The sequence below is a fragment of the Siphateles boraxobius genome, unplaced genomic scaffold (genome assembly GCF_051911475.1).
Source record: "Siphateles boraxobius isolate OS27281-9 unplaced genomic scaffold, OSU_SipBor_1 7, whole genome shotgun sequence".
In the NCBI taxonomy this organism is placed as follows: Eukaryota; Metazoa; Chordata; class Actinopteri; order Cypriniformes; family Leuciscidae; genus Siphateles; species Siphateles boraxobius.
In genome coordinates this window covers 38,029,771-38,057,500 of record NW_027509197.1, presented here as the reverse complement: position 1 = coordinate 38,057,500, position 27,730 = coordinate 38,029,771, and the positions used below count along the sequence as shown (strand labels likewise).

The 27,730-nt window shown below is 36.3% G+C and overlaps 2 protein-coding genes across 2 annotated transcripts in view; both read left to right on the top strand.

Annotated features, from left to right (window-relative positions):
• The window catches only part of tanc1b (tetratricopeptide repeat, ankyrin repeat and coiled-coil containing 1b), a 533,291-nt gene that overhangs the window by 440,402 nt on the left and 65,159 nt on the right, over positions 1-27,730 (top strand). The gene's annotated exons all lie outside the window — the stretch shown is intronic.
• tank (TRAF family member-associated NFKB activator) lies at positions 8,969-27,596 on the top strand. The gene is made up of 8 exons (XM_077216942.1): positions 8,969-9,183; positions 10,687-10,900; positions 11,008-11,119; positions 12,225-12,331; positions 13,640-13,707; positions 15,385-15,503; positions 20,491-20,882; positions 26,747-27,596. Exons 2-8 carry the CDS (start codon positions 10,802-10,804, stop codon positions 26,897-26,899), a joined length of 1,050 nt encoding a protein of 349 aa, XP_077073057.1. The 5' UTR covers positions 8,969-9,183; positions 10,687-10,801; the 3' UTR covers positions 26,900-27,596.

Sequence of the window (27,730 nt, the reverse complement as noted above, 5' to 3'; positions counted from 1 at the left end):
GTATATTAATATAAAGTAATTTATATTCATGCATTATGAAATATATATTTTTTGAAATGTGTTTTTAATTTATTTAAAATATTTTTGATTTTATTCATTTATTTATGCATTGGATTTTTATGTAGTGAGAATATACATATAATAAATTATATTTACTGTATTTATAAATAAAAAACATTTTTTTTTCTAAATCTGTGTTTATTTAAAATGTTCATATATATTAAGCTTTTTTTAACTTCAAAATCAAATCAATCTTTAAATCAAAATAAATAATGAATAAATATTTTTGTATTTATTGTTAAGAGGAACATCCATGAATGCAGAATCCATTGAATCACACACACACACACACACACGCACACACACACACACACACACACACACACACACACACACACACACACACACACACACACACACACACACACACACACACACACACGCATGAATGCAACAAAGGTATATAATAATGTAGCAGCACTAAAATAGTCATTTGGACACATTACCATTCATGCCAACACAAAAAGAAATACGCCTGCTTTAGAGAGCCAGACCAGCCAGCTCACCTCACAATTTATCCCAGTACTTCAATGAATTATTCAGGGTGGCGTCTCAGACTGTCGAGGCGTCAGATGCACCTGCTGGAGACTCCAGGACCATTATCAACACGAGCAGATCATTGCTGGGTTTGCAAAGTTGGGAACTTTAGTAACATTGTGAATCTAATTGAGGATTAAATAATAATAATAAAATATGTCAAGACTTTAATTTTGCTGCTGTGGTGTAACTGATTTAAAATATACTCCTTATACTAAAATATAAGTAAAACTTTTAATTTGACCTTGTACTTAAAGGTGCAGTAAGCGATTTCTGAGAAGCACTGTTGATTTTTTACATCAATAACCAAACAAACACACCCCTCCCTTCATTGCTCCGCCCCCAAAATATCAAACGCTCTGCAACACAGGCAACAACAACAGCTGGTGCATCAGACAGCTCACGCAAGCATGGATGATTCAGCTGTGATTCAACAACAACAACCGCATATCTCGGTTCTGAGAAACATAGCAAAACCAATGTTTAAAACCAACCTCAGCGTCCGATTTTAGGTCTTCCTGCTCGCTAACGTCTCTCTCCTGCACTGGAAAGCTTTTCCAATATGAACCCGGGTTCCAGCTTCTTTCCAGTTATATTCCTCTGACCTTTTTCTTTTTGGTAATATCTCATCCATCTCCCTCTTTCTACAAATGTCCAGCTTGCTCGATCTCTCCCTCCCCCCCATCATGAGTGGACACGCCCCCTTACTACTGATTGGCTCACTCTCTCTCCCCCCCATCATGAGTGGACACGCCCCCTTACTGCTGATTGGCTCACTCTCTCTCCCCCCCCATCAAGAGTGGACGCGCCCCCTAATGGTGATTGGCTCTCTCTCTCTCCCGCCCATCAAGAGTGGACGCGCCCCCTACTGGTGATTGGCTCTCTCCCCCCCCCCATCATGAGTGGACACGCCCCCTACTGCTGATTGGCTCGCTCTCTCTCCCCCCCATCATGAGTGAACACGCCCCCTCCTGGTGATTGGCTCTCTCTCTCTCCCCCCCATCATGAGTGGACACGCCTCCTACTGCTGATTGGCTCGCTCTCCCCCCCATCATGAGTGGACACGCCCCCTACTGCTGATTGGCTCGCTCTCTTTTCCCCCCATCATGAGTGGACACGCCCCTTACTGGTGATTGGCTCTCTCTCCCCCCCCATCATGAGTGAACACGCCCCCTACTGCTGATTGGCTCGCTCTCTCTCCCCCCATCATGAGTGGACACGCCCCCTACTACTGATTGGCTCGCTCTCTCTCCCCCCCATCATGAGTGGACACGCCCCCTACTGGTGATTGGCTCGCTCTCTCTCCCCCCCCCATCATGAGTGGACACGCCCCCTACTGCTGATTGGCTCGCTCTCTCTCCCCCCCATCATGAGTGGACACGCCCCCTACTGCTGAATGGCTACAACAGTGTTGATCAGTTGATCTGATTGGTTCGATCCACTATATTTTTCCTCCTATTTAAACACAATTAGGACTATGTACAAAGTATTTTTTTCAGCTCACACACAGAACAGACATCTAGCACATAGTCTCACAAAATTGTTTGTTTAGTTGTACATTTTAAATTTCAAAATCGTTTCTTAGAAATCGCTTACTGCATCTTTAGGTGTGTATTATTAATGATATTGTTCACCCAAAAATTTAATTCTGTCATCATTTACTTACCCTCAAGTTGTTCCAAACCTCATGAATTTCTTTCTTCTGCTGAACACAAAAGAAGATATTTTGAAGATATGGGTAATAACAGATGGAGAAAAAAACACTATGGAAGTAAATACCGACATGTTACCGACATTCTTCAAAATAACTTCTTTTGTGTTCAGCAGAAGAAATAAATTCATACCAGTTTGGAACAAATTGTGGGTGAGTAAATGATGACAGAATTTTCATATTTGGGTGAACTATCCTTTTAAGTTGGCATTTTATTTAATTTATATTATATAATCTGCAAGTAAAGTATTTGCAACATTGCTTAAAGAGATGTAAATGTTGTCATTTCTGCAGCACAACCTGATAACGAAAGTCTCTGTGAGTTACAACAAGAAAAACTCATGGGCATTTATATAGTTACCAGCATCCACACAGCCTGAATTCACCGAAACTGAGAAGTGTAGTCTATATGCTGGTATGTACAGGGGAATGCATTTACCATCAAATAGCAGCCTGCTATGATTGAATCTACATCCTGTCAGAAAGAAGAAAAGATCTTTTAGTGAGATGTCAGTGTGAGACAGGAATGTCAAGCATGTGTGGAGTGTGTGTTGTTTAAACGTTTGGTCTTAAGGCGGCGTCTCACTCTCTGCCGAGGTGGGGCACATTCTTCGTCTTCGTCGTACCTTCCTTGAAAAGCTGTTTGTTGGAGACTTTCCCATTGTATCTGTCATTCTTGCTATTGACAGCTTTCACAACTCCTCAAACTCAAAGGAAATCCTACAAAAGAAGGAGAATTTGAACAATGCATATGGATTTATACTGTAAAAGCTGGTAGCAGATTTACTCCCAGAACAAAATAGGATTTTCAATGGTGAATTAATATTGACAGTGTGCTTCAATCCAAGGCCAGGCTCAAGCTATTTAGTCTCTGGGAAAATGACCTAATTTTCTTTGCAAAAGCAGCAACATCATAGTGCTGTGAATGTAAATGCCTTTCTGAACATGCAAACTGCATCTTGAATTATTTACCAGGTTGTAACTACTTACATGGGAAACACTTGTCTAAACAGTCGCCTTAGGCTGTGCATCTGGCCCTGGGAGAACAGAGACGAGAAATAAACCTGAAAAGCCAATTAATATGCAACAGACAAAAAACAAGGCATAAACAAAGCAAAAAAGGGTTGTCATGCATAGAAAAAAGGAAGAGAAACACACAGCAGAAAAAACTGAAGTCATACATTAATGCATGCGCACACGTCTCATGTGATGGTAAATACATACTCTTTGGTGTGTCTGAAATCACATACTCTCTTGAGTAGGTACTTATTTTGAATAAGAAATTACTTCACGACTGCTACAAATGTATGTTATACTGTATATAGAATGAGTTTGTGTGGTATGAGTGTAATCCGAGTGTACACTCGCTATATGTTGTCATTATCATGTGACCTACCAGCGTCAGTTTCATTGCATTCACAAATCCTCTCCTGTGGCCTCATGGGATAGTAAACTGTCCATCATAAGCACACTTCAGAATCTCGCCAGAAGTAGTAGGTCATCTGGGTACTTTTTGCTACTGTGAATTCGGGCATACTTCTTTTGTCACATACTGTTTTTCACCTACTATATGGGAAGAATACTTTGGGATGCAGACGGTGTCTCATCTGAAGAATGCAAGGAATGCAGAGTTGCATGACCGGTTACATGCTGGAAATATTTTACCCTCCTAATACTGGATCAGTTTCAAAAACCGATTGATTTTAACTAAATGTAATACTTTTTATAAGGTGCTATGGTGCTAAAGGCCCTTTGGGATGAAAGGCCCTTGATTTCATGTTCTCCCAAAACACAACACTTTTCTTTATTCCTGTTTGTCAACATGCACTGAGAATTTTTAAGCAGTGTAGGGATATATGTTTTGTTGAAAATTTGTACAGCCTATATCAGGGTTACTGAAATAAAACTAAAGAATGTTTGTTAATTAGAATAAAATGAACATTAAAAACTTAGTTAACTTAATTTAGTTTAATCTACAAAAGAAACTAAAATTGCAGCAGTTACCCCAGTTCACAAGAAACCCAACCTTGACCCCTAAATCCTATCTTATTATCGTCCCATTTCAAATCTACCGTTTATTGCCAAATTAATTGGAGAGTACTGTTACCTCCCAGCTTCAGTCTTTTAAATAGAAAATAACCTCTTAGATCCCTTTCAATCTGGTTTTTGCACTGAAACTGTACTTGTAAAGGTAGTGATTGACCTACTACTACTTTGTGGTGACTCTGGCTCTCTCTCAATACTTCTACTACTCACCTTTGACACTGTCTACTATGATTTACTTATTTCTGACATCTCGGATGTGGCTATTTGTGGTCTGATAGAAAATTTTACATTTCAATGCAGGATTTTAGATCTCCGACTGTCCCCCTGAAGCAAGGTGTCCCCCAGGGATCCGTCCTAGGTCCATTATTATTCATCATTTGGTTGGATCTTACATCGAACATGGTTTTAATTATCATTTCTACGCTGATGACTACCAGATATACAATATGTGTACGCCTGTTCTACTCAAATTGATCATATCTGATATAAAAGAATGTCTCAACTCCGATCTTCTGATACTAAACATGGACATGACTGAAATCGTTATTACTGGAACCCCTTCATTCACAAGTAAATTTCCTACTGACATTGCTGGTACTCTCATCAAACCCCACACTGTAAAAATCTGTTATTTTTTATTCCTCTCTCACCGTTGAAGCTCATTACAACTCATTCACCATATCTGCATTCTTTCACTTACGTCACATTATCACATCATTATTACCAAGCTCCGTCCCTTGGTGTTAAAGACGCTGAAATCCATGCTTTCATTTCATCCCATAATTACTGCAATGCCCTTTTCATTGGTTTTCCTGCCATTTACATTTTACATTTAGCTGACGCTTTTATCCAAAGCGACTTACAATTGCTATATATGTCAGAGGTCGCACGCCTCTGGAGCAACTAGGGGTTAAGTGTCTTGCTCAGGGACACATTTGTGTCTCACAGTGGATTCAAACCCGGGTCTCTCACACCAAAGGCATGTGTCTTATCCACTGCTCCATCACCACCCCTGCCAGACTGCAATACATTCAAATCTCTGCTGCAAGAAAACTAGTTCTGCCCATATTTCCCCTATTCTGTTCGATCTCCACTGGCTACCGGTGGCCTATCGTATCAAGTACAAAATACTGCTCACTTTCAAATCATTGAAGCCTGACTCTTATCTATCTCTGTAATCTACTTCTCCCCTACATCCCGACTCGATCACTTCGGTCATCTGAATCTGACCTTATCTCTGTCCCTCGGTGTCAACTCTCTTCTATGGGAAGTAGATCATAGTGTTATTGCACCCAAACTATATAATTCCCTTCCTCTGCTGTCACTGTACTGGATTATTAATATTTCTGAATTCAAATCCTTACTTAAAACCCACTTGATTTCTGAATGTTACCAATCGTAAGTTGAGTTTTGTATCTCTCTCATGACTCTATGCTGCTGCTTTGTGTTACCCTGTCTATCTAATGGCCTTTTACTATCTTGTATTATCTTTGCTTTAATCTTCTATTTTGTAATATTCTACTTCTCTGCATAATATTGTCTGTCATTATTATCTATTGTCTCTTATTGTTACATACAATATTACTGTGATTTTTTTCTTATTGTATCTATCTACTTTGTAAAGCATTCTTGAACAATGGAAAGTGCTGTATAATAAAACATTATTATTATTATTGAAACTATAATAAAAATGAATAAAAAATATGAAGACATATTGTAAAATACAAATAAAAATAACAAAAAACACAACATATTAGTAAAACATGAACTAAAATAAACAATAAAACTAATAAAAAAATTATATTAGTATCTCAATGATATTAAAGCAACACTGGCCCCTATATCTAGCCTTTTTTATCTTGTTGTTTATATGTTTTATCTTATTTGTTTATCTTATAAGTATAAATGATGATTTATCCAAATATGTGAATCTAAACATGAACAAACTTCTGTTTAAATGGCTTAAATATCTGCATGAGATCTGTGGACAAATATCTTCTCTTCATGTAGACTTTTGTGTTTTTATTGTAGTTCATTGTAGTTTTTATTCATATTTAATTGTTTTTGTAGTTTTAGTTTTTCATACCCTTTCATTTTAATTTTATTTAAAATATTAGTAATTTTGTTGTAAGTTTTTCCTTATTTTTTTATTAGTTTTTCTTAAATATTAATAGTTGTATTAATTAATTTTATTTCAGTTTTAATTATTTTAGCACATCAAGTTAAACTAAATGAAAATTTTGTCTTGCAACTAGCTAACATAAAATACGTTTTTTAGTGTTTATTTATTTCAAGTAGTTGTTTTATGGTTTTAGTTTCAGTTTTAGTGAACTGTAATCACCCTGTTTGATGCAAACACGAGTAACACTTCCATCTAGAGGTCAGTTTTTGACATTACATCCAGTGTGTCCGGTTTTGTTTACATTCTGAATGTTGAGCTGAAAGTTCTGCAGGCCGAAGAGGTCAAAGTGCAACGAAATGCTTTTTTTTTGTATCAGTTGAAATCCGCAATCGAGGGCGATCAACAGTGCTTTCACTATGAATGAACGCAATTATTCGCCAATGAATCAAACTGCTTTTATAATGCTTACTTAATGAGAGTAGCAACATAGGCTATTAGCTACTAATCAGATGCACTGAACGTCTAGTTGATGGCGAAGCTCTCAGTGGTGTGTAAATGAGTGCAGACAGGATGTGACACTTGTTACTTGAGCCCTTCGTTCTGTTTGAGTGACTGCATGGGGAAATGCCTTACATTCATCTGCACAAATAGAAAACTGGTCCTGTGACACTTTATGTAAGCTTATGGTAACGTGATTCTTATGATCAGATCTGTAGGGTTAATGAATTGCATTGTGCCATGTACAGTATGTGCTTTCAGATCTTAATTTGCCTCCTAGCTGACAAACACACGAAAAAAATAAGATAACGTACATTTATTTGTTCTTGAAAAGTTCACTTCCTGAAAGAATTATGATTTTGTCATTATGACAGTTTTGTTGATTTCAAATGGAATGTTTCTTTACTTTAAAAGAGGGGAAGTTTGATGGTTGACGTGTAACCTTATAACTTCAGTTATTTGTGTGCCTGTGTGTTTGTGTGGGAGTTGGTGTGTACGTGTGTGTGTGTGTGTGTGTGAGAGAGAGAGAGAGAGAGAGAGAGAGAGAGAGTGTGTGTGTGTGTGTGTGTGTGTGTGTGTGTGTGTGTGTGTGTGTGTGTGTGTGTGTGTGTGTGTGTGTGAGTGTGAGTGAGTGCCTGTGCGCGCGCGTGTGTGTGTGTGTGTGTGTGTGTGTGTGAGAGAGAGAGAGAGAGAGAGAGAGAGTGTGTGTGTGTGTGTGTGTGTGTGTGTGTGTGTGTGTGTGTGTGAGTGTGAGTGAGTGAGTGACTGTGCGCGCGCGCGTGTGTGTGTACGTGTGTGAGAGAGAGAGAGAGTGTGTCTGTGTGTGTGTGTGAGAGAGAGAGAGAGAGAGAGAGTGAGTGTGTGTGTGTGTTTGTGTGTGTGTGTGTGTGTGTGTGTGTGTGTGTGTGTGTGTGTGTGTGTGTGTGTGTGTGTGAGAGAGACAGAGAGAGAATGATGGATATATTGTGTGTGTGTGTGTGTGAGTGTGAGTGAGTGACTGTGCCCGCACGTGTGTGTACGTGTGAGAGAGAGAGAGAGAGAGAGAGAGAGAGAGAGAGAGAGTGTGTGTGTTTGTGTGTGTATGTGTGAGAGAGAGAGAGTGAATGAGAGATATATTGTATGTGTGTGTGTGTGTGTGTGTGTGTGTGTGTGTGTGTGTGTGTGTGTGTGTGTGTGTGTGAGAGAGAGAGAGAGAGGGAGAGACAGAGAGAGAATGATGGATATATTGTATGTGTGTGTGTGTGTGTGTGTGTGTGTGTGTTTAGTCTGTATAATATAGTATGCACAGAATATACAGAATATATTAGAATTATTGGTAACACTTTATTTTACAGTGTCCTTGTTACATATGTTACATGTACTTACCATAGTAATAACAGTAAATTATGCATAATTACATGCAACTAACCCTCAACCAAATCCTAATCCTACCCTAACCCTATAGTAAGTACATGTACTTGCTTAATATTACTCAGTACTTAAATATATAATTACACTGTAACAATGACACCTTAAAATAAAGTGTAACCGAATTATTTTAGAATTGACAAAGTGGCAACAATGCAAACATGGATATACAAGGATGGGCATTTAGGCCAAAAAAATTATCTTCATGATAAAATAAAAATTACAAAAATAAAAACAAATAGAATTACGTCACTGTATATTTTGTGTATGCCTATCAGATATTCATTGTTAAAGACATTTTTAGACACATTTTCTACAATTATTCTTGTATACTTCAGTACTCAACTAATTTTCAAAAAGAAAGAAAGAAAAGAATGTTTAACATCTGTGTAAAAAACTAGGCTATGCATTCAAATAATGTTAATTTCAATTGAGTGAACAATCGTGTACATTTGTAACGCCAAAACAATAACAAAAAAAGTATATGAACATGCTATTTCGTGTTCCAGAAGATCATACTGGATACACAAGCACATTTCAACAGACCCACTGCACGCACTCGCGCGCGCACACACTGGCACAAAAACACACTCGGCTCTGATTGGCTGAGCCGCAGCGAGCGGAAGCCGAAGGCGCTCGGGGATTCCCCGAGGGAAGTTCCAGCTCATTGTAAAACATACAAAATGTCCATTTGTACAAAATAGTTCATTTCCTCCCGTTAAACGCGTAAATATACGTGTATCACCGTCGCGATGTCCAGACTGCTTTTAAGATTATGCGTTTGGGCTGTTTTGGAGTGAAGGTAAGACGCTAGTGATGTACACTAATGAGTGCACTAACTCCATTCACTTCACTGTGTTGAGGTATGAGAGTGTTTGACGGATCGCTTTTGCTTTTAGTTGGTCATTGGGTAGTTTGGTTGGGTTATTGTGCTATATCTCTGTTGATTTACTTGTTTTATTAATAATGAGAGTGTTTTCTTAATGTATGAAGTTTGCTGGCTCTGTTTCTAGAAAACTGTTTTGAAACACATTATTTGTTATAGTATTTAGGCCGGGGCTAGCTGTCACAAGGTATCTCAATAACTCTTTTGAGTCAGAAATCCAGTTTCACAAATGTTTTTGTTCTGGTTTCAATCACATTGTGAGTTCTGTCTTCCAAAGTTACGTTACAATATCATCATGTTTTGTCTATGTTTGCTAACAAGTGAAACAATAGACAGCCATAGTCACTATTGAATGGTCTGAACTGAAATGTTAAACTGTTTATTTAAGGGATTAGATTAGGGCTGGATGTCACGTGTTTTATATATATGGTGATTTTTATACAATATATATGTGATATTTAGAAAGTTGCCTTTTACTTGTCTGCTTTCTCATGAATTGTATGTGTAAGAAAAGCTTAAAATAGGTTGTTAAATGTCAAGTTCCCATTGTGACAACTTACCTCGCTTTGCTAAAGTGTGTCATGAGCTGTGTTTTAGTTTTCCCTTGGCAGTAATGGTGAAAATGTTCGAAAGGTTTTTGGTAGCTTAGACTTTAAGGTTTGAATCCATTTAGAAATGGGCTTTAAAACACAAATCTAGCCTGAGAAATATAAACATATGACAATTAGCCCCGGCCTCCCCATAGACCCAGAAGTGAAATTTGTTCAGGCATTTTAAAGTGACATTAAATTATTCCTTGTGCATTTATAAGTGTTGCATTTATTACAATCTCTGCATGTTTGGCAAGACTAAATACTAAAGTTAAACTGAATCTAACTGAATACATCATGTTTTATTCTTGTTTTATGTTAACATTTTTATTCTTCAAAAAAATGTGTTTATTCTTCAGCACACAAGTGAGGTTTGCAATTTGAAATGTACTGTACTATATTATACACATAAATAATATTGCTACTGTATTATAATATACACATAAATAAATAATATCAGCCGATATATCGGTATCGGAATCGCCCCCAAAAAATCCATATCGGTGGGGGCCTAGTACAAATAAGATTGAAAGGAGGGAAAGAAACATTTCTAAACCAAATGTGCCTTCATACATTTTAAAATGGTTTCCTGAAGAACTAGTTATTTTATGTTTTGTAATTTAATATAAATAATGCTGTATGTATATGCTGGAAAATACAGGACTTTCACTCAGTGGCTTTTGTCACGCTATTAAGTTAATGTGATATTCACGTGATGCTGGCAAAATATGCGATGTTAAACTGCCATTTTATGCTTTTAGTAGCTCTAGCAGTGTTGATGAAGCTTGTGTGTGTGTGTGCGTGTGTGTGTGTGTGTGTGTTTTTTTAGCTGTTACTGACAGGTCTGGTGCTAATCTCGCTCCTCTGAGTTAAAGAAGGGGTTTGTGTGGGCCTGGGACGAGGGCCCGGGACCACCCGTCCGGCATGTTACTGAAGGCCCGGGAATGGACAGGAACATCAGTGAGCAGCTCAACAAAGCCTTCGAAGCGTACCGAAATGTGTCTATTGAGAAAGAGTCGGCCAGAAAGGAACTTCAGCATAAGGTGGCGTTTGTGAACTATCAGTTCCATCAGAAGTCTTTTATTTGAATCAGTTTGTTAGCATGAGATTTGGACAGACAGACACTTACGTGAACCCATTGCTTTTGCAGAGCGAGCAGTATCAACGGCACACTCAGATACTGGAGAGAAAGATAGAAGAGCAGGCGAAGACCATCTTACATCTTAAAGCTGAGCTCAGTTCAGTTCGTAAACATGCATCAGGTTAGAAATGGGGATTTCTCTTTACACACACCTTATTTGCTGTATAAAACAGAGTCAGCTGTCTGTAAATCAACTTAGAAGCATCACAAGGAGAAAATGTGGAAATAATCATAATACAGTAATGAGGTGTGTACAGTTTAATATAATAGTGCAGTCATTAAAACTGAAGTAACACAAAGGGAAATATGGGAACTATCTCATGTTCCTACTTCTTCAAAATCGCCACCCTTTGTCTAGATTCTCTACGGTCATTAGGGGATTTAAAAAATATTTGTAAAGGAATTTTTATGTGGACACCATTTTTTTGTCAAGAAAACAAATTCCAAACATTTAAGCAGAAGCCTTTAGATCAAAGAGTTTACATGTAAATTAATTCGAGTGTATCCATATTTCTGACTGAAAATAAAACAAAGGATTAAGGCAATATTTATAATTAAGAAAATAATGTATATATACAAATATATATATAATACATAAAGTAAATGCATAATATATTTAAATAAGGGTACATTTACATCGTCACACTCTTTATATAGAATATAAATATATACAATATGTTTTAATATGTAACAATAAAAATGGGTTGTTTATTGCATCCTCTGAGTGAAAGAATTAAGAATCAAGAAAGCATTACATGACATACTCGATATAAGATGAAAAATGTTTAGAAGTAATTCCTGCTCATTTCTTTTCTGTATTCATATGTTGTAAAACATAAAACTTATGAATTTTCTTTGTATGCACTATAGACCAAACTTGTGCTGTCTGTAGGACTATAAATAGACTGAGAAAGCATTAGACAATTTAACAAACTGCATTATGCCCATCGTAATGCATGTAAATGATATTATAGTATTATTATTACAACTTTAAATATAATTTATAACCAGTTTATGCACATACTAGATTATTAAATTAGATAGTATGTTACATGCTCAGTATGCAAGTGTTATTTTGGCATGCAAAAGTACACAAGTGTTGCCAGTCACATGCATGCTTTGATTTGATGAGTGTTCAAATGTTGTCAAATGTTGGTATTGTTGATGAGTTTGACTGATAATGTGGCCCTATTTTTCTTTTCTTTTTTTGCATTTTTTTCTTTTAGAGGAGGTCTGCGAGCCTGCGTACAGAAAAAAGGAAGTAGAAAGCTTGTCACCTAGCGATCATCGCTCGGACAACCCGTCCAGTCCCCTCAGGACTAACCATTTCCTGGTGTGTGTTTTCTCTTAATGTCCATATAAAGGGATGTGACTCCGGACAATGTTTGATTTCAGAGTTTTTCTTTTCCCCCTGCAACACTTTGTCCAAACACAAGGATATGCACCATGTTGTTGTTTGTTCTTCTTCTTTCTTTCTCAGTTATTGTGCAAATGCAGATTTGGTTGTGATGTAATTGTTCTGAAAGGACTTCTCTGACCGTGACCCCAGACCCTCCAGACTTTATATTGTGTTCTCATTGTTAACCGCCTGTAAGCACAGACAAACCTAATAGCTGAGTTTGCAGTGCTTTGCTAGTTATCCACAGTTCACTCGAGGGTTAAGTTGTGAGAAATGTGTGAAAAAGATGTAGTTCTCTCTCTTCACAGTTTGATATCATTTTTCATCGCTATCTGTCCATAGTGAGAATGTTTCTCTAATTGAATCCAGTGTGATAATTCTTCTCAATTGTTTTAATCGCACACACGTTTTAAACCCACAGGGGGCAGTAGAGCATAACACTTTCCTGTGCTCGACCAGATCTCTAACCAGTGTAGCACCGGCACCGAGAATTGAGTTCTCTCTTATGAAAGAGGTGTCACCTTTTTTAGATGACTGTTACTGAAAGCTATAGACATATCAGTTTGAAATGGCAACTTTCTCCTTTTCCTGAACCTAATCTTGGGTAGATAATGGCCTCTATTCAAAATCTATAGTGAGGCTAACCTGTAAATGCAACAAAGTATGTTATTCTGTAGCAAATTCACTCAAAGGTGCCATAATTAAGGGAGTATGTAGTTTTTTGTGAAATTGAACAGACCTTTTAATGGTCTTTTTAAAGTATTTTCTGCTGGGCGAATCATTCGAACCCCTTTAGATTCAGACATGATTTTCACAACAATTAACCATATTTTCACGGCAGTTCTCATTACCGTAATGCAAAAACGTATTTTTTATTTAATGTTACAGATTTGTTGTGCTGCCTTTTATATATAAAAAACAAAATTATATATATATATGCAATAAAGTAAAATATTAATGGAAACGGAAAGTGCAAGAAAATCAGATGCAAAATGCACAGAATGTGTGATGAAGCTGTTATGAAATTATGAAATTAAATCACAATAGAAAAGTCTTAATGATCTTAAGAAAAATATTATTTCTATTATTTTTTTTTATTCATCCAGCTGAGGTCTATAGTTTTCAGTACAGCTTGTTCATGCATTTAGAGAAGTAGAATTGAAATATGTTTGTGTTATTTTTGAATTTATGTGCTGACATACTGTAGCCATATTTTTTTCTCTTCTGTTTGTTTTTGTGCAGATAAACGAACCCACAGAGTATTCTGCGATGCTTCCCCATACAATATCTCCTCCAGGCGAAATGAAGAGGTAGATGAATCATATCACTTTACAAAATATTGAAAATTTTAATGAAGGATTTTGCACTTCAGTCCCTTAGGCACCCAGTCTAATGATTCAAACTTAAACCAAAACAACTTATTAACAACTCTGTTAAGTTTGTTTATTGGAATTAGCAGGTCAGTATTGTTCTTGCAGAATATATCTTGTATAAAATCTGAATAACATTCAAACTGATCCAAAAACAACACCCCTGATACCCTGTGCTCGTGAAATACTAATGCCGTTCAGTTGATGTGGCATCAGTTTGCAACGAGGGGAGATGAACATGTCTGTATTTACTTATACCGTATATACATGACATGTTGAATGACATTCAGAAGTGGGGCATTATACTTTATGGGTTAAGGCATGTTTGCGTTAACTTAAGTTAACCAGGGTTTATGTCACCAAAAGTGAAAAGTGTGTCCCAGATACTTAAAATAATGTGGTAAAATGCCCTCGTTATGAACGTTTTTTTGGTCCACAAGTTTAGTAGTGGGTGAACATACGTTGTATGTGGTCTCCAACATTGCAGTCATATAGAAAATGCACTGAATACGCAATATGCACATTATACACATAATGAACACATTATAAATCTAATGTTTCTTGTCTTGGAAGCTGATTGGTCAATACAGTGTTCCAGCTTTACACCTCATAGAAATGGCTGCAATGTATAGAAACCAACACGTTTAAATTAGATGTCAGGACTTGATATTCTAGCAGAAAGATGGCACCTGATGCTAAATGAAATTACTTTTTATTGATAAATTACATTTTATGAGGAATTGCTATGTTGAAAGCAATAAATAAGGCACTAAAAGCTTTTATATTGTTTGTTTTTTTACATATATAGTTAGTTATTAAAGTTATTTATTTACTTAGTTTAGTTATTTACTTAGCTAGTTACTTAGTTTGGTTATTTAGTTTAGTTATTTGCTTAGCTAGTTAGTTAGCTAGTTACTTAGTTTAGTTATTTACTTAGTTTGGTTATTTACTTGGTTTAGTTATTTAGGTTATTTACTTAGTTTAGTTATTTACATAGTTTGGTTATTTACTTGGTTTAGTTATTTAGGTTATTTACTTAGTTTAGTTATTGACATAGTTTGGTTATTTACTTGGTTTAGTTATTTAGGTTATTTATTTAGTTTAGTTATTTACATAGTTTGGATGTGTACTTAGTTTGCCTATTTATTTATTTACTTAGTTTGGTTATTTACTTGGTTTAATTATTTAGGTTATTTATTTAGTTTGCTTAATTAGTTATTTACTTTAGTTATTTAGTTGAGTTATTTACATAGTTTGGATGTGTACTTAGTTTGCCTATTTATTTATTTACTTAGTTTGGTCATTTACTTAGTTTGCCTATTTAATTAGTTTAGTTATTAACTTAGCTAGTTACTTACTTAGTTCAGTTATTTACTTAGTTTAGTTATTTACTTAGTTATGTATTTATATTAAGTTTTATGCCATTCATATTTTATGATATTTAAATGAAGTAAAACAGTTTCCAAAAAGCTCCTTTCCAGTGAAGTGTGAGTAACTAGATATTCTGGATTAAGTTATTTGTTTTCCTAATCTTAACGCTGGTTTTGTTTTTTTATTAGCATTATTATTTTGAAAGAGCCCAGCCAGATATTTGACTTTTCTTTCTCTTTCGATTAGTGAGAATTTTCTGGACACTTGGCAGGAAATCCAGGGGACTTTCCAGAGGATCCGGACTCTAACCAGAAGGCAGAAAGATCACCTGAGGAGAATACACAGAGGAAATGAGACCACTAATGGTAAAATCATTTTTTAGAACCTAATTTGAAATTTCTGACTAATATCCTTTATTAAATTATAGCTGTTATACCACCTCACCCAAGTGCGTTTCTTCCCATTCTAATTAAATTAGGTCAAATGAAATGAATTACTTTAGAAATGTCACAACAAATTAGTAATTACATAGCTAGTAGTGTAATGCAGCATACTAGTAATTACACATTTCATTGTTTGTTCTTTCACACAATTAAAAGCAGAAATACTCCACGCAAAGCCATGGTGTGAGGGCTTTTTGCTCCAGTGACCTCTGACCTCCATGCAGCATTAAAATAGTCTGAGCTGATGAGCGTGTTCAATTATCACTTTGATAAATGTTGTTTTGAAGCAGCACACTGTTACACAATTACGTGTCCTCTGTGAAATCACTTGGAAAACAATACGCCAGTGAGATGTATTTTTGGACGTGTTTGCATGACGGAAAGCATGCAGAAAGGACGGTGTGTTTTTGCCCCATGGAACGTCCATACGTATATTAAACGCAATTAGGAGTGTTTGCTAAGGCAAGCATTACTAATAGCTGATACTATTGCTCATACTCATGGTTAGGGCTTCTGGAAAACCATACTGTAATATCAGTATTTGTCATGTAATAAAAAAAAAACTTTAGGGACCATAATAACTACATTTTGGCAACTGCCTGCAACACTGGTATTGTGTAATTCTTGTTTTTAAAAATGCAACGTCCTTTTGGTCACAGTAGAAATAACAGTAGATTTAGTGGCATCACTGTGGATATGTTGTCAGGTTAATTGTTGAGTGATTATGGAAATAACCTTTGAGGTCAGATAAACTACGCAACTAGATCCATCTAACTATTTAAAAATGAATATATGCTTTCATTTCAAGATTATATAGTTCACCCGGAATTGAAATGTTGTTATGATTTATTCACCCTAGTGTTGTTGACCTTTGGATTATATTTGAAGACAAATGAGATCTTATGCTGAATCATGTATAAGCTTCTGTTTTGTATTCAATGATAGTGGGTGGTGATTTACAAATTCAAGCTCGTACGTGTTGTCAGTTTTAGACTTTGAATATATTGCTATATTTTATGTCTTCTGAAACCATATGATGTTCTTCTCTTTTATAGCTCTCAAATTTAATTTGCGGTTGTGCACGTTTAAAATGAATGCATTCCCATGCGAGAATGAATTCTGTTTGTAGTCAATGATGTCAAACGATGCTTTTGAATTGAACACAAATGTGAGAGTTCAGCCTGTCAGAGTTCATTAACTTTGGGTCTGTTCCAATCCTCACATAAAATGACTTTAGAAGACTTAGAATATAGTGCACAAATCATATAATATCATACTCTTTTGGTACTTTAATGGTGCCCTTTTTGGGGCTTTACAGTATAAATCTGCACTTTTGTTTATGGAAAAGAGCAGCTCAAACATTCTGCCTAACATCTTTTGTGTTTCGCTGAAGAATGGAACACAAAATTTCAAAATAGTAGTCATAAATAATAATAGTCCTTTTTCTCACAATGATCTCAGACATGCTGCCTTTTTAATAAAATGCCTCCATCATGTACGAGGATTATGATTTCATGATATGTTACATTACTAGCTCCACGTGCCTTCACAGACTTTGATCAGGAAGCACTGGAGGTGAATTTCGAGCTCTGTCTGTAGTTGATTTTAATTGCTCTTGCAGTGGCAGCGGCTGACACAGTTGTTATGGTAGAGCAATTCTCACTGCATTGTTTGGTGCTAAAATTGACAGAGTCCCTCATTAATAGTCAGTGTTGCATGGTGTCCATATCACTGCTGTGATTTCTTTGCATTTGCATACTAATGCACTCGTATCTATATGAGCGAGAGAGAGATTGACAAGAGAAAAATGCTTGATTCAGAGCTGTTCCTTGATACTAAATCTCAATCAGTTTATCTTCGATCTGGTTCTGATTGCAGGGAAAATGTGAGACTTTTCTCCACCATTTACATGAGGCTTGTCCGTTTCCATTTGTGTTCCTCTTAATGCTAGATTAATAGATATTTATTTTGTTCATTTAGCAAACACTTCTATGCAAAGTGAGCTTAAAGCAATCATTTTTAAGTGTAATTTCTTGCTCCAAGTTTTGTTGGATTTGGACCAGAAACTTGTTTCTGATGCTGGAAATACATAACACATGTACCATAAGTACTGATTATTTCACAATTGTCTTTCAGAGATTTGACGTCACTCTCCTTGAAAACTCTCAATACATTTACATAATTGCTTATAGGAAACTCCAGAGTGACTTATAAAAATGCACCTATCACAATAGGCATTATGATGTGTAAGTGTGGTAAATAGTACCACTGTACATTTGATAATATTAATGCATCAGCTAACATGAACTAACAACGAGCAATATATATTTTTTTCTTTGATAATGTTTGTTAAAGAGGACCTATTACGCCTCTTTTGATTTTGTTTCTGGGCTTTACTAGAGTAGGTTTTCATGCTTGAATGTTCGAATGCCAACTATGGTCGCAAGTTCCATCGTTTTTAGCGTAGTTCAACGAGTCAGTGTTTCCAGAACCCATAAAAAACGTTCTCAAACCGCATCACAAAGTTGTGTGTTTGGAACGACAGCTCTCAAACTGTGTTGAGAAGCATAGTTTCTTGTTTGCATGACATGTGGACTCAATAAATCCTTATCTTGAGCCAAATAAGCAAGCTGACATCCAGTAATATCTATATGTTTTTATTTTGAATATATACAAATGTCATTTACGTGTTTTAGTTTGTCAAGAGATTTAAAGCACCGTTTTTGAAGAGTGCGCATGTGTGAACGTGCTCTAGTACATTAGAACGAGCCTATGAATGAATCAGGAAATAAAGCAAAATAACTGAGAAAAAAGGAGAATTGGTCCTCAGATGCCAAGTGAATGTCCATTATAGCAAATAATCTGGCATTAATTCGATCTCAAATGGATTCATTAAAAGACGTTATAATTACTCCACCACCTGCGTGACATCATTAACCAATGTGGTTGAACGACTTTTTCAACAATACGCTCAGGAAACATTCGTGACTAGCTAGCTGATTTCTTCCACAATGCACCGTACTATGGTAGTTAGGAAGCGAGTTACATCGTTGTATGGGAAACGCACCCCTGTTTAGTTCCTGTCTCTATGAAGCCCCTCCTTCTGAAAAGCACACTGTGCTCTGATTGGTCGGCTGGATCAGTGTGTTGTGATTGCTCAAATGCTTCGAGCGTGTTTGGGGAAATGCCACGCCCCTTACCAAAACCGCACGTTTCAACACACTACTATCTAACTAACCAGGCCCCGCCCCTTTATTCTGCGTATGAATTATTTAAATGAGGAATATTGTGACGTGTTCGTTCCTGGAAGAAACTCAAGACTACAATGGAGGCGTTTCAGGGAGTTCAGAAACAGTGACACTGATTTAGAGAATAACTCACGCTGGAGAGTTACGCTTCAGATCACGCTTCAGAGCTTTTTCATGCTCAAACAGCAACATTACACTCTAAAGAAAGGTGAACATGGAGACAAAAAAAATATGTATAAAAATACAATTGTTCATGTTAGTTTAAAGGTAATTTACTAATGTTAACAGATAGAACTTTTGATTTTAATAATGTGTTCATGTCATTTTCAACATTTGCTAAGAATAATGAATACTATGGAAGTATTGTTCTTTGTTTAGTTCACGTAAACTAATGTTAAAAATGTTGCCATGTTTTTCATGATATGAGCGTTGGTGTTAGACAAATAGTTGGAGTGATCGAATGGAATTCAAGAGTAGTTCAGCCAGACCACTGATCGCTAAACAATATGAGCTGACGCTCAGCTGATTTGTTACTCCACCTTCTCTGATTAACTATAGTATTTAAGGTCATTCAATGAATGCTCCACAGTCTGTCGCACAGACATTTACACCCACCTCCACCCCTTTACCTCCTAGCATCTTCATAATAGAGCATTGGATTCTGTATAGAAACTCTATGTACGTAATCATTGTATCTCTTTCTGTAACGTATGGGGTGGTGATGGCACAATGGATACGACACATGCCTTTGGTGTGAGAGACCTGGGTTCGAATCCACTGTGAGACACAAATGTGTCCCTGAGCAAGACACTTAACCCCTAGTTGCTCCAGAGGCGTGCGACCTCTGACATATATAGCAATTGTAAGTCGCTTTGGATAAAAGCGTCAGCTAAATGAATAAATGTAAATGTAAATATGCTTAGAAACATTTGGTTATTAAAAAGGCTTGGGGGATTTGTGTCTCAAGGATGAATCTCAACCTGTCTAGTAGGCCGCGTGTCCACCAAACCGTTTTTAGCCTGCTGAAAACACCTAGCTATGGGCGCTTGAGAGCGTTTTGGCAGAGCAGCATTTTTTTTTTTTTCAGTTGAGACACTTTGCTTGTTATGATACGGAATATCCGCGAAAGTGTTACTAGTATCTCATTTCACACATATGTTGTTTCTGTGTTGATTCTATATTAAAATGTCGATACAATGTAACGTATTTTCTCTGGCTTTTGTTTTAAATTATTTTGTTTCCTTATTATGCTTGTTGTTGTCATCTGTTGACGTTGAACAAGCGGAATGTGGCAGTTGGTCGGTGTGATATTAGTCCCTTCCTCCTCCACTGTGATTGGACGGTTGGGTAAAAAGTGACAGTGATGAGCACTGCGTTTTACCCAAAGTTGAACATTCTTCAACTCTCGCCGACCAGTAAAAAACGCCGGGCGCCTCAGCGTGAAAAAAAACTCAGCGCCTCGTTACGCTCATGGCGTTTAAAAAACGCGGCGCTCCCATTGAAAACATTTGGAAAAATACACCAGCTGCGTGAAAAAACGCTTTGGTGGACACACGGCCTAAGCCTCTCGCCAAATCCAAAGATTGTCAATAAATTTCATTCTCAAAGTTGTCCTGACTGAAATAACATAAATGTTTTGTTGATTTCCTATCTGATTCCAGTGCAGTTTTCCATGCCCATCCAGTGCACCGACGACATGGCAGAACAAGCCGAGGTGCCGTTTTCCTCACCGCTGAGGTCAGAGGTCGACGAATCCTCGAACTCTGCGTCCCTCGCATCACGTGGCGCAGTTCCAGTCAACTCCTCTTTTGACCACCTTTCCCTAAGCGGCCTGAGTGTGAAGTTTCCCCCAAACACAGACGACGAGTACGACTTTCTCAACAGTACACCGGATAAACGGGTGGACCTGCCTCTGCACAGACTGGACCTGGGACACCAATTGCACACAATGAGGGAGGAGTCTTGTTCCTCATACTCCGCCCCCTCTTCGTCAGCTCACACATCTGCATCAGCATCTTCTGCTTCACACGAAAATGTACGAGGACCCCAACAGGTAAGATGGACATTCACACCCAGGATCCCTTGAAAGTTCGCTGATATCCTTATTAAGAATTGACCTATGGCTAAGCCACGCCCCCAAATGCGATGAGCCAATCACAGTGCGGATAGCTAACCCAATACACTCGGACATTCTCTGCTTCCCTGTCCATTGAAATGCATTGCAGTTAGTCAGTTTTCATTCGTTTTTATATGTTTTTTCTGGTCATTTTAAGTTTAAAATTGTCAAACGTTGTTCATGGAGTACACGCAACTCCGACACTAGGTATCCCGAGAGGCTGGGTGACGGCGTGTATTTTTTACCCTTTCCAAATTAAGCCACATCTCGACCGAGATAAGTGTCTGGATTAAGTTATGCGGTATACCACAACACCAACTAAACATGGATAAATTAAAAAAGGATGTCTACATCTGTTCTTAAGTCAACAACATATTTGAACGTTATCTTTAACATCTCTAACGTAACGTTAGCCTAACATTAGAAAACGTTAACGTTAGCTTCTAGCTGCGTTGTACATCATGTCACTTAGCTTCATTAACGTATAAATAACCGAGATAACAAATGATTCATGTAAATACTGTAGCACCAAACTAACGGAGAGGTACTCTTGGTAAAGGTGGTAAAAAGGCTTGTCCTGGAAACGTATGCAACTTAGGCCTGTACATATTTAATTTGATCATGAACCATTAATTACATATTGAAGCACAACATTTTAGACGACTTTCTACCAAAATATATATCTATATAATCTTTCTGTCTCCAAAAATCATCAACTGCCTCCTGTGAAATGTCTCCTACTGTGACAGCTGCCGGAGCGCCTGTCACCGAATGTTGATTGTTTGTGCGAGTGAGTGGAGGGGGCGTGGCTTAGCCATAGGTCAATTTCAACATGGCATGGTGTAGGACAGGTCAAATTGTACGAACAAAAAATCTAAAGGTGCGTCCCATTTCTATGACTATGACGTTTTGCAGTATAAATAGAGCGAGGAGTGTTCACACTGTAAATTCCAACTAGAAAAAGTATTTTAATTCCCGGATGATGCACAAATGTTGGACACTTCACGCACTCGACTGTCGCAGCTTTAATTACGCAGCATAGGGGGAAGAGCTAACAGACGGATGTTGAATGACAAAATAACCGGTAACACTTTACAATATGGTTCATTATTTAACATTAGTTAACTACCTTAATAAACATGAGCTAAGAATGAACAATACTTCTTCAGCATTTATAAATCTTAGTTAATATTAATTTCAGCATTTACTTTAATGTTAACAAATACAACCTTTGATATTAATAACGTATGTTAATGCACTGTGAACTAACAATGAACAGCTGGATTTTTTATTAACTAACATTAACAAAGATTAATAAATACTGTAACAAATGTATTGCTCATTGTTATTTCATTAACTAATGATCCTTATTGTAAAGTGTTAACAAATAACCTTATAAAATTCATACACTACACCGTTGAGTACGTATTGCATAAGTACATTGTGCAATACGACATAAGTATTGTACATTAGTACATAAGTATTGCATAGTATTGTTTTAAGTATGTAGTGTATAGTGCGACATTTAGGACACATCTTAAGTGATCTGAGAGACGTTTTTTAAGATGATTCACAACCCAGTCAGGTTCAATTTGGAAACATTGCAGAATTTTATTTGACTAATATCACTCAAAAAAGATGATTTTTATGCCTTAAAAGCTGCCTTTGTGTATACTGCCTACAAAGGGAGAAACCAAACTGCAATGCAGAGAAGTGATTCATTCAGAATCTCTTGATCTAAGAATTTGGTTCATAAGCATAGAAATACATAGCATTCTGAAACTGTAAGTTTGTCCATCTTTATTTAGAGTGTATCTCTTTCAATAGGTATTGTTTTTTATGACCTTTCTCTCAACTTATAACCCTTGAAAAGGTTTTTAATCAAGTTAATCCAAATTAAGTTTTAGAATTCTTAGGAAAAAAATGGATCTAATAATAACTCAAGTATGGTTTTCGCTATTAAAATAAGGAAAGAAGCAAACCAGGGTTATTATCATTAACTAAAACTAAATAAAATGACCTTGAAACTAAATAAATGTTAACTGAAATAAAATATTAAAAAGGTAACACTTTATTTTCGATGGTCCACTTTAGACATTCTACTAACTATAACTTTGCAACTACATGTCAACATATTCTACTAACCTGAACCCAAACCCTTAACCCTAACCTATCTGTCTACTAATAGTCTACTAATTACTGCTAATGGACATGTAGTTACTTATAGTTAGTAGAATGTCTCAAGTGTACCATCGAAATAAAGTCTAACCTAATTTTTTTGTGCTTTTTACTTGTAGTGAGCTTATCACAATGCATTTTGGGATTGCCTGCAAAGAATACTTGCAATGCTGCCACTAAACAGGATATTGTAGAAGGCATTAGATTCAAAATGTTTTTCATTTTGGTTCTTTCTGAACAGAAATGGTAATTTAGCATTCCCAGATCCGGCGTTTAGCGGCCGTCTTTCTAAATGGTAGAATAAAATAAAAGAGAGGTAAATAATGGTCTTTTTAAAATGCATGTTCACTGTACATTGGTCAGCGACATCATTACACATGCACTCATCTCTTTTTTGTTTTGTTATCCATGAATAAAGACGACTGATGTTTGATAAATAACACAGTTTACCACAGCGTAGTCTTTGCGCTGCAGAAGCAGTCGGCACTGGACAGGTGAAATCTTTCCCTCATGACAGTGTGCGGGAAATGAACGGATTCATGCAACAGGAAGTGGTGTAAATCTGAAAGTTTACGGACAAAATTCTTTGGTCATTGGTTTTTAGGGAAAATTCCAGCAAACGTTCTGCTAAAAACAAAACTATTTGTTGTCAGTTTTTGTTCCTTGAATTATTTCAAATTTTTGCATAGAAAGTAATATAATATGTCACCAATTACTCTGGCTACTTTTCTGTAGCATTCATGTGAGTGGTGTGTCTATGATGCCTTTAAATGCCGCCTAGCTAGCCAGCTCCCTAAGTATTAACATAAAGCATAATGTCTTTGCTTATACCTTTCTAGATCATGTGCTAAACGCTTATTCTAAAGCCAGACATCAAAAACATAATGTTAGCATGAGTTTTAAAAAAAATATATTTTCACATCTAGTGAATGATACCCGTTCTTTTTGATGCATTAATATTATGCTTTACTTAATCTAGATGCATTAATATTATGCTTTACTTAATCTAAGTACATACTTAGTCTTTGCTTTTAGAGCACGTTAAGTGATGTCCTAAAATGCTGCCAAAGGTACAGGTAAACAGCATGATTATGATGCCTATTTGCATAAACCTATTTTCCAGCAATGTATATTCTTTGTAGAATGGGCGATCCCATAATGCATTGTGATGTTGAGCATTGTGTTAATGCATTAAATGCATTTCATTCCTGAAGTGTTAAAAAAAAGACTTCAGTCTACTTCTATTTTACCCAGTATTTTTGTATGCTACTGTATTTATTTTTATGCTTATTCTGTGGCTAATAATATTGTGTTGTTAGCTCATGCTAACAGCAAACTATTGAAGTAAACTGAATTAAGTATTCTGTGCTCTTTGTTTGAAAAGCCATATTAGTGTGATATTTGCTACGTATGTGGAGCGTTTCACATTAGTTACGCGTGAGGCTCCATTTTAGTGACAATCCCTTAAAAGGCAGCTGCCTATGTAGGCAGATACAACTCAGCAATACAACTCACTAGGTTTTAGAACAACATGAATACTATGTAAACTAGACAAATCTACACATTATATTTTAAAAAGAATGTTATACTACACAAAATTCATAAGCTAAATTTTATATGCAGTTCTTCTCGTAGGTTTACATGCCCCTTACAGAATATAGGGATCATAATGTTTTTAGATTATATTATTTAAATGTTTTAATATTTTAACACTTATTCTTGACACATGATATAATATGTAAACCAAATGATCATGTTCAAATAAAAAAAAACTTGTCTTGTGCAATATATATAAATATCTGTTATACAGCTTGTGCAAATGCTAAACATCTTACAGATTCTGGAAGAGGTGTGTATGTGTAAAGTTGCATATGTACAACTGTATATATTTGCAGCTTGTGAAATTGCAACGGAAATCTAATTAAACGCATATAAAGAAGACAGAAAAGAATCCTATTGCTTTTACCTGTCCATATGGAGAAGCGCGAAACTCACACCTATTATGCAAGGCTCACATCTGCACGGGAATTTGGTGCTATTCCATTTAGGATGTCAATTAGGATGTGCTAAGACACATATTACCACATATCACATATTACCTCGTCTTCTGTGCTGTTGTACTATTACACTTGTTTCCGGACTGTTCTTTTTGCTCTCTTTGAGCTCAAAAGCAATGCAGATACCTGAGCTCATCTGTTTTAAGAGCATGAAAAAAAATAGTGTTGTTGGCAAAACAGACATTTTGAACGGAATGGCTAAATTATGAAGTGTAAATCTGGTGTCATGCAAAAAAGAGCAATTTTTTTTTCATCATGGCATTTAAAAAAAACCCAGTGCTGTTTGCAAATGGGCAGATCTTAATATATGTGATAACAGATTGATTATGAAGTCAGTTGTTTTGGTTATGACTATGTCCAGAATGTGAGACAAGTAAAAATGAAACGCTTTTTTTCACTAGCAGAAAATCTTAATAAAATGCAAAAGCTATATATATATATTTTTTTTTTTAAATCACGTAATTAATTAGATTTAAAAATTTTAATCGCTTGACTGCCCTAATATATTTTACTAATTTTAATCGAATTAATAACCACAATGTGTAATTAATCAAATCAAATCAAATTTGGCTGAGAAAATTATCCCCAAAAGATAATTTAAAATTATATATTATTAAATGAGAAAAGCGTTAAATAGACATTACAAAAAGTAGCTTTAGAAAGAAATATTATATTTAATTTAACATTGAATTTAGCACGTATAAACTTTCAGGCTTCAATGGCCATGAGGGTGAGTAAATGATGACAGAATTACAGTTTTGAGGCGGACTATATCTTTAAAGGGTTTTTTATTAATATTGTTGGTTTTTTTATGAAATGATCCTCTAAATTATAAACTAAACCTGCCAGTAGGTGGCGGTAAATGTTTAAATGAGTAAGTCATTGAGTCGTGCAATCATTGATTTGTTCAAATGGCTAAATCATTCAGGAATTAAGTAAATGTCTCTCTTTATGATTGGGCCATTGAATCATTGGTTCACCCGATATAATACAATATTAACTTCTTATTTATTGAACCGTTGTATAAAATCAATATCACATTTACACTCGGGACAAAAACAGCACTCGTTTGATACTGCGCTTGTTACACGTGTGATGTCGCATAACTATATCATGCAGTAAATATGAGACAACAACTCATAAAGGGGCATTTTTGCCCTAATATCTTGAATTTTAGAGCCGTCATGTTCGTCACCGATCAACTGCATGATGAGGTCTCGAGCGGATGTGTGAAATTGCGATAATTTTAACACATTATTTCCCCCTATAAATAATTAATAAGATCAACAGCCCTAATATATATACATGTGTGTGAGTGTTATTGTTTTTGTTATTATAACACAACCATGTCACATAAAGGCCTTAGGTTTTGCATTTCACTTGCATAATATTTCGTAGTAATGCAATATTTTACCCTGCAGTATGAGCAGTTTGAGTTACAGATGCATGTTGAATAGTTTAATCTTGGCTTTTATTAACCCATCATTATCTGATGCCAGCTTAACAAATGAATAATTTGTCAGTATGATTGCCCTCATTGCTGTCTTGTCCTTTGTCTATGTCCAGCTTTTTTGGACTCCAGACCTCCCGGACTTGTCGGGGACAGACGCTCAACAGATGAACAGCCGAGAGAAGTGTGCCTTTTGTGAGGATGATGTACCCCCAAATCACATGTATAGCCACCTCAATTCACACTTCAAGAACAAAGCTGGCGATTGACACACGTGGGCAAGGGGTCGCCCGCCGGACTGAAACGGCCTTTATTCATGGCTTTAAGTAGCACACTTCCCTTCTGAACACATTTGCTCACGTCCGTCAGTGACACAATGAAGAGAGCGAAACCTTCCGCGCTCGTTTATTTAATTAGGAGAACTTTAAACGGTTCATTTTAGAGTGGTTATGTCTTAATTAATCATTTTAGCTGCATTTTAGTTTGAGGCGATCCGATGACTGGCAGTTTAACTGTAGGATAAAGGCAAAAAGTATTTTAATTTGATATGGCAACATCAAAGATATCCGCATCTCGGAGGGTGAGTTGTCTCACCGTTGTACTTTTATTCAAACGCAGCCCAACCTAAAGAACAATCCCTTACCTGTGCTATGCATATATCAATTAAAACAAAATATCAGATTCTAGGGCTGGTACAAATGTCAGGCAGTCCCAAGCCTTTTGTATGAATATATAACATTTGTGAATGTAAACCATCATATCTTGGTAATTATGCGATTTTTAAGTTATAAATCCAATTACACAAATGCTTGTTTTCTCTTGCAATGGTTTTGTTTGTTGGTTTCAAACGTACTTTCTTAAAGTAGAATTATTTTTGTGCATCCTTTCCTCCTAGCTAAATTTCAATATCATATTTTTGTAACATCTTTTTTTAAAGTGACCACAATAAAACCACACTGACATACATTAAGGCGAGAGTAACTAATTTAAACAGGCAAATTTGAACCGTGTCCTCAGGACAAGAGCGTTTTTCTTAAATGTCAGGTCGGGGCAGGTTGTCACATTTTAACTTCAATAACACGGCTGGTAAATTTAGCAAT

Coding starts and splice junctions, on each gene's coding strand:
- tank (XM_077216942.1), top strand. CDS start 10,802: ATGGACAGGAACATCAGTGAGCAGCTCAACAAAGCCTTCGAAGCGTAC. Junction 12,332..13,639: donor TCAGGACTAACCATTTCCTG/GTGTGTGTTTTC, acceptor GTTTTTGTGCAG/ATAAACGAACCCACAGAGTA. Junction 15,504..20,490: donor AGGAAATGAGACCACTAATG/GTAAAATCATTT, acceptor ATCTGATTCCAG/TGCAGTTTTCCATGCCCATC.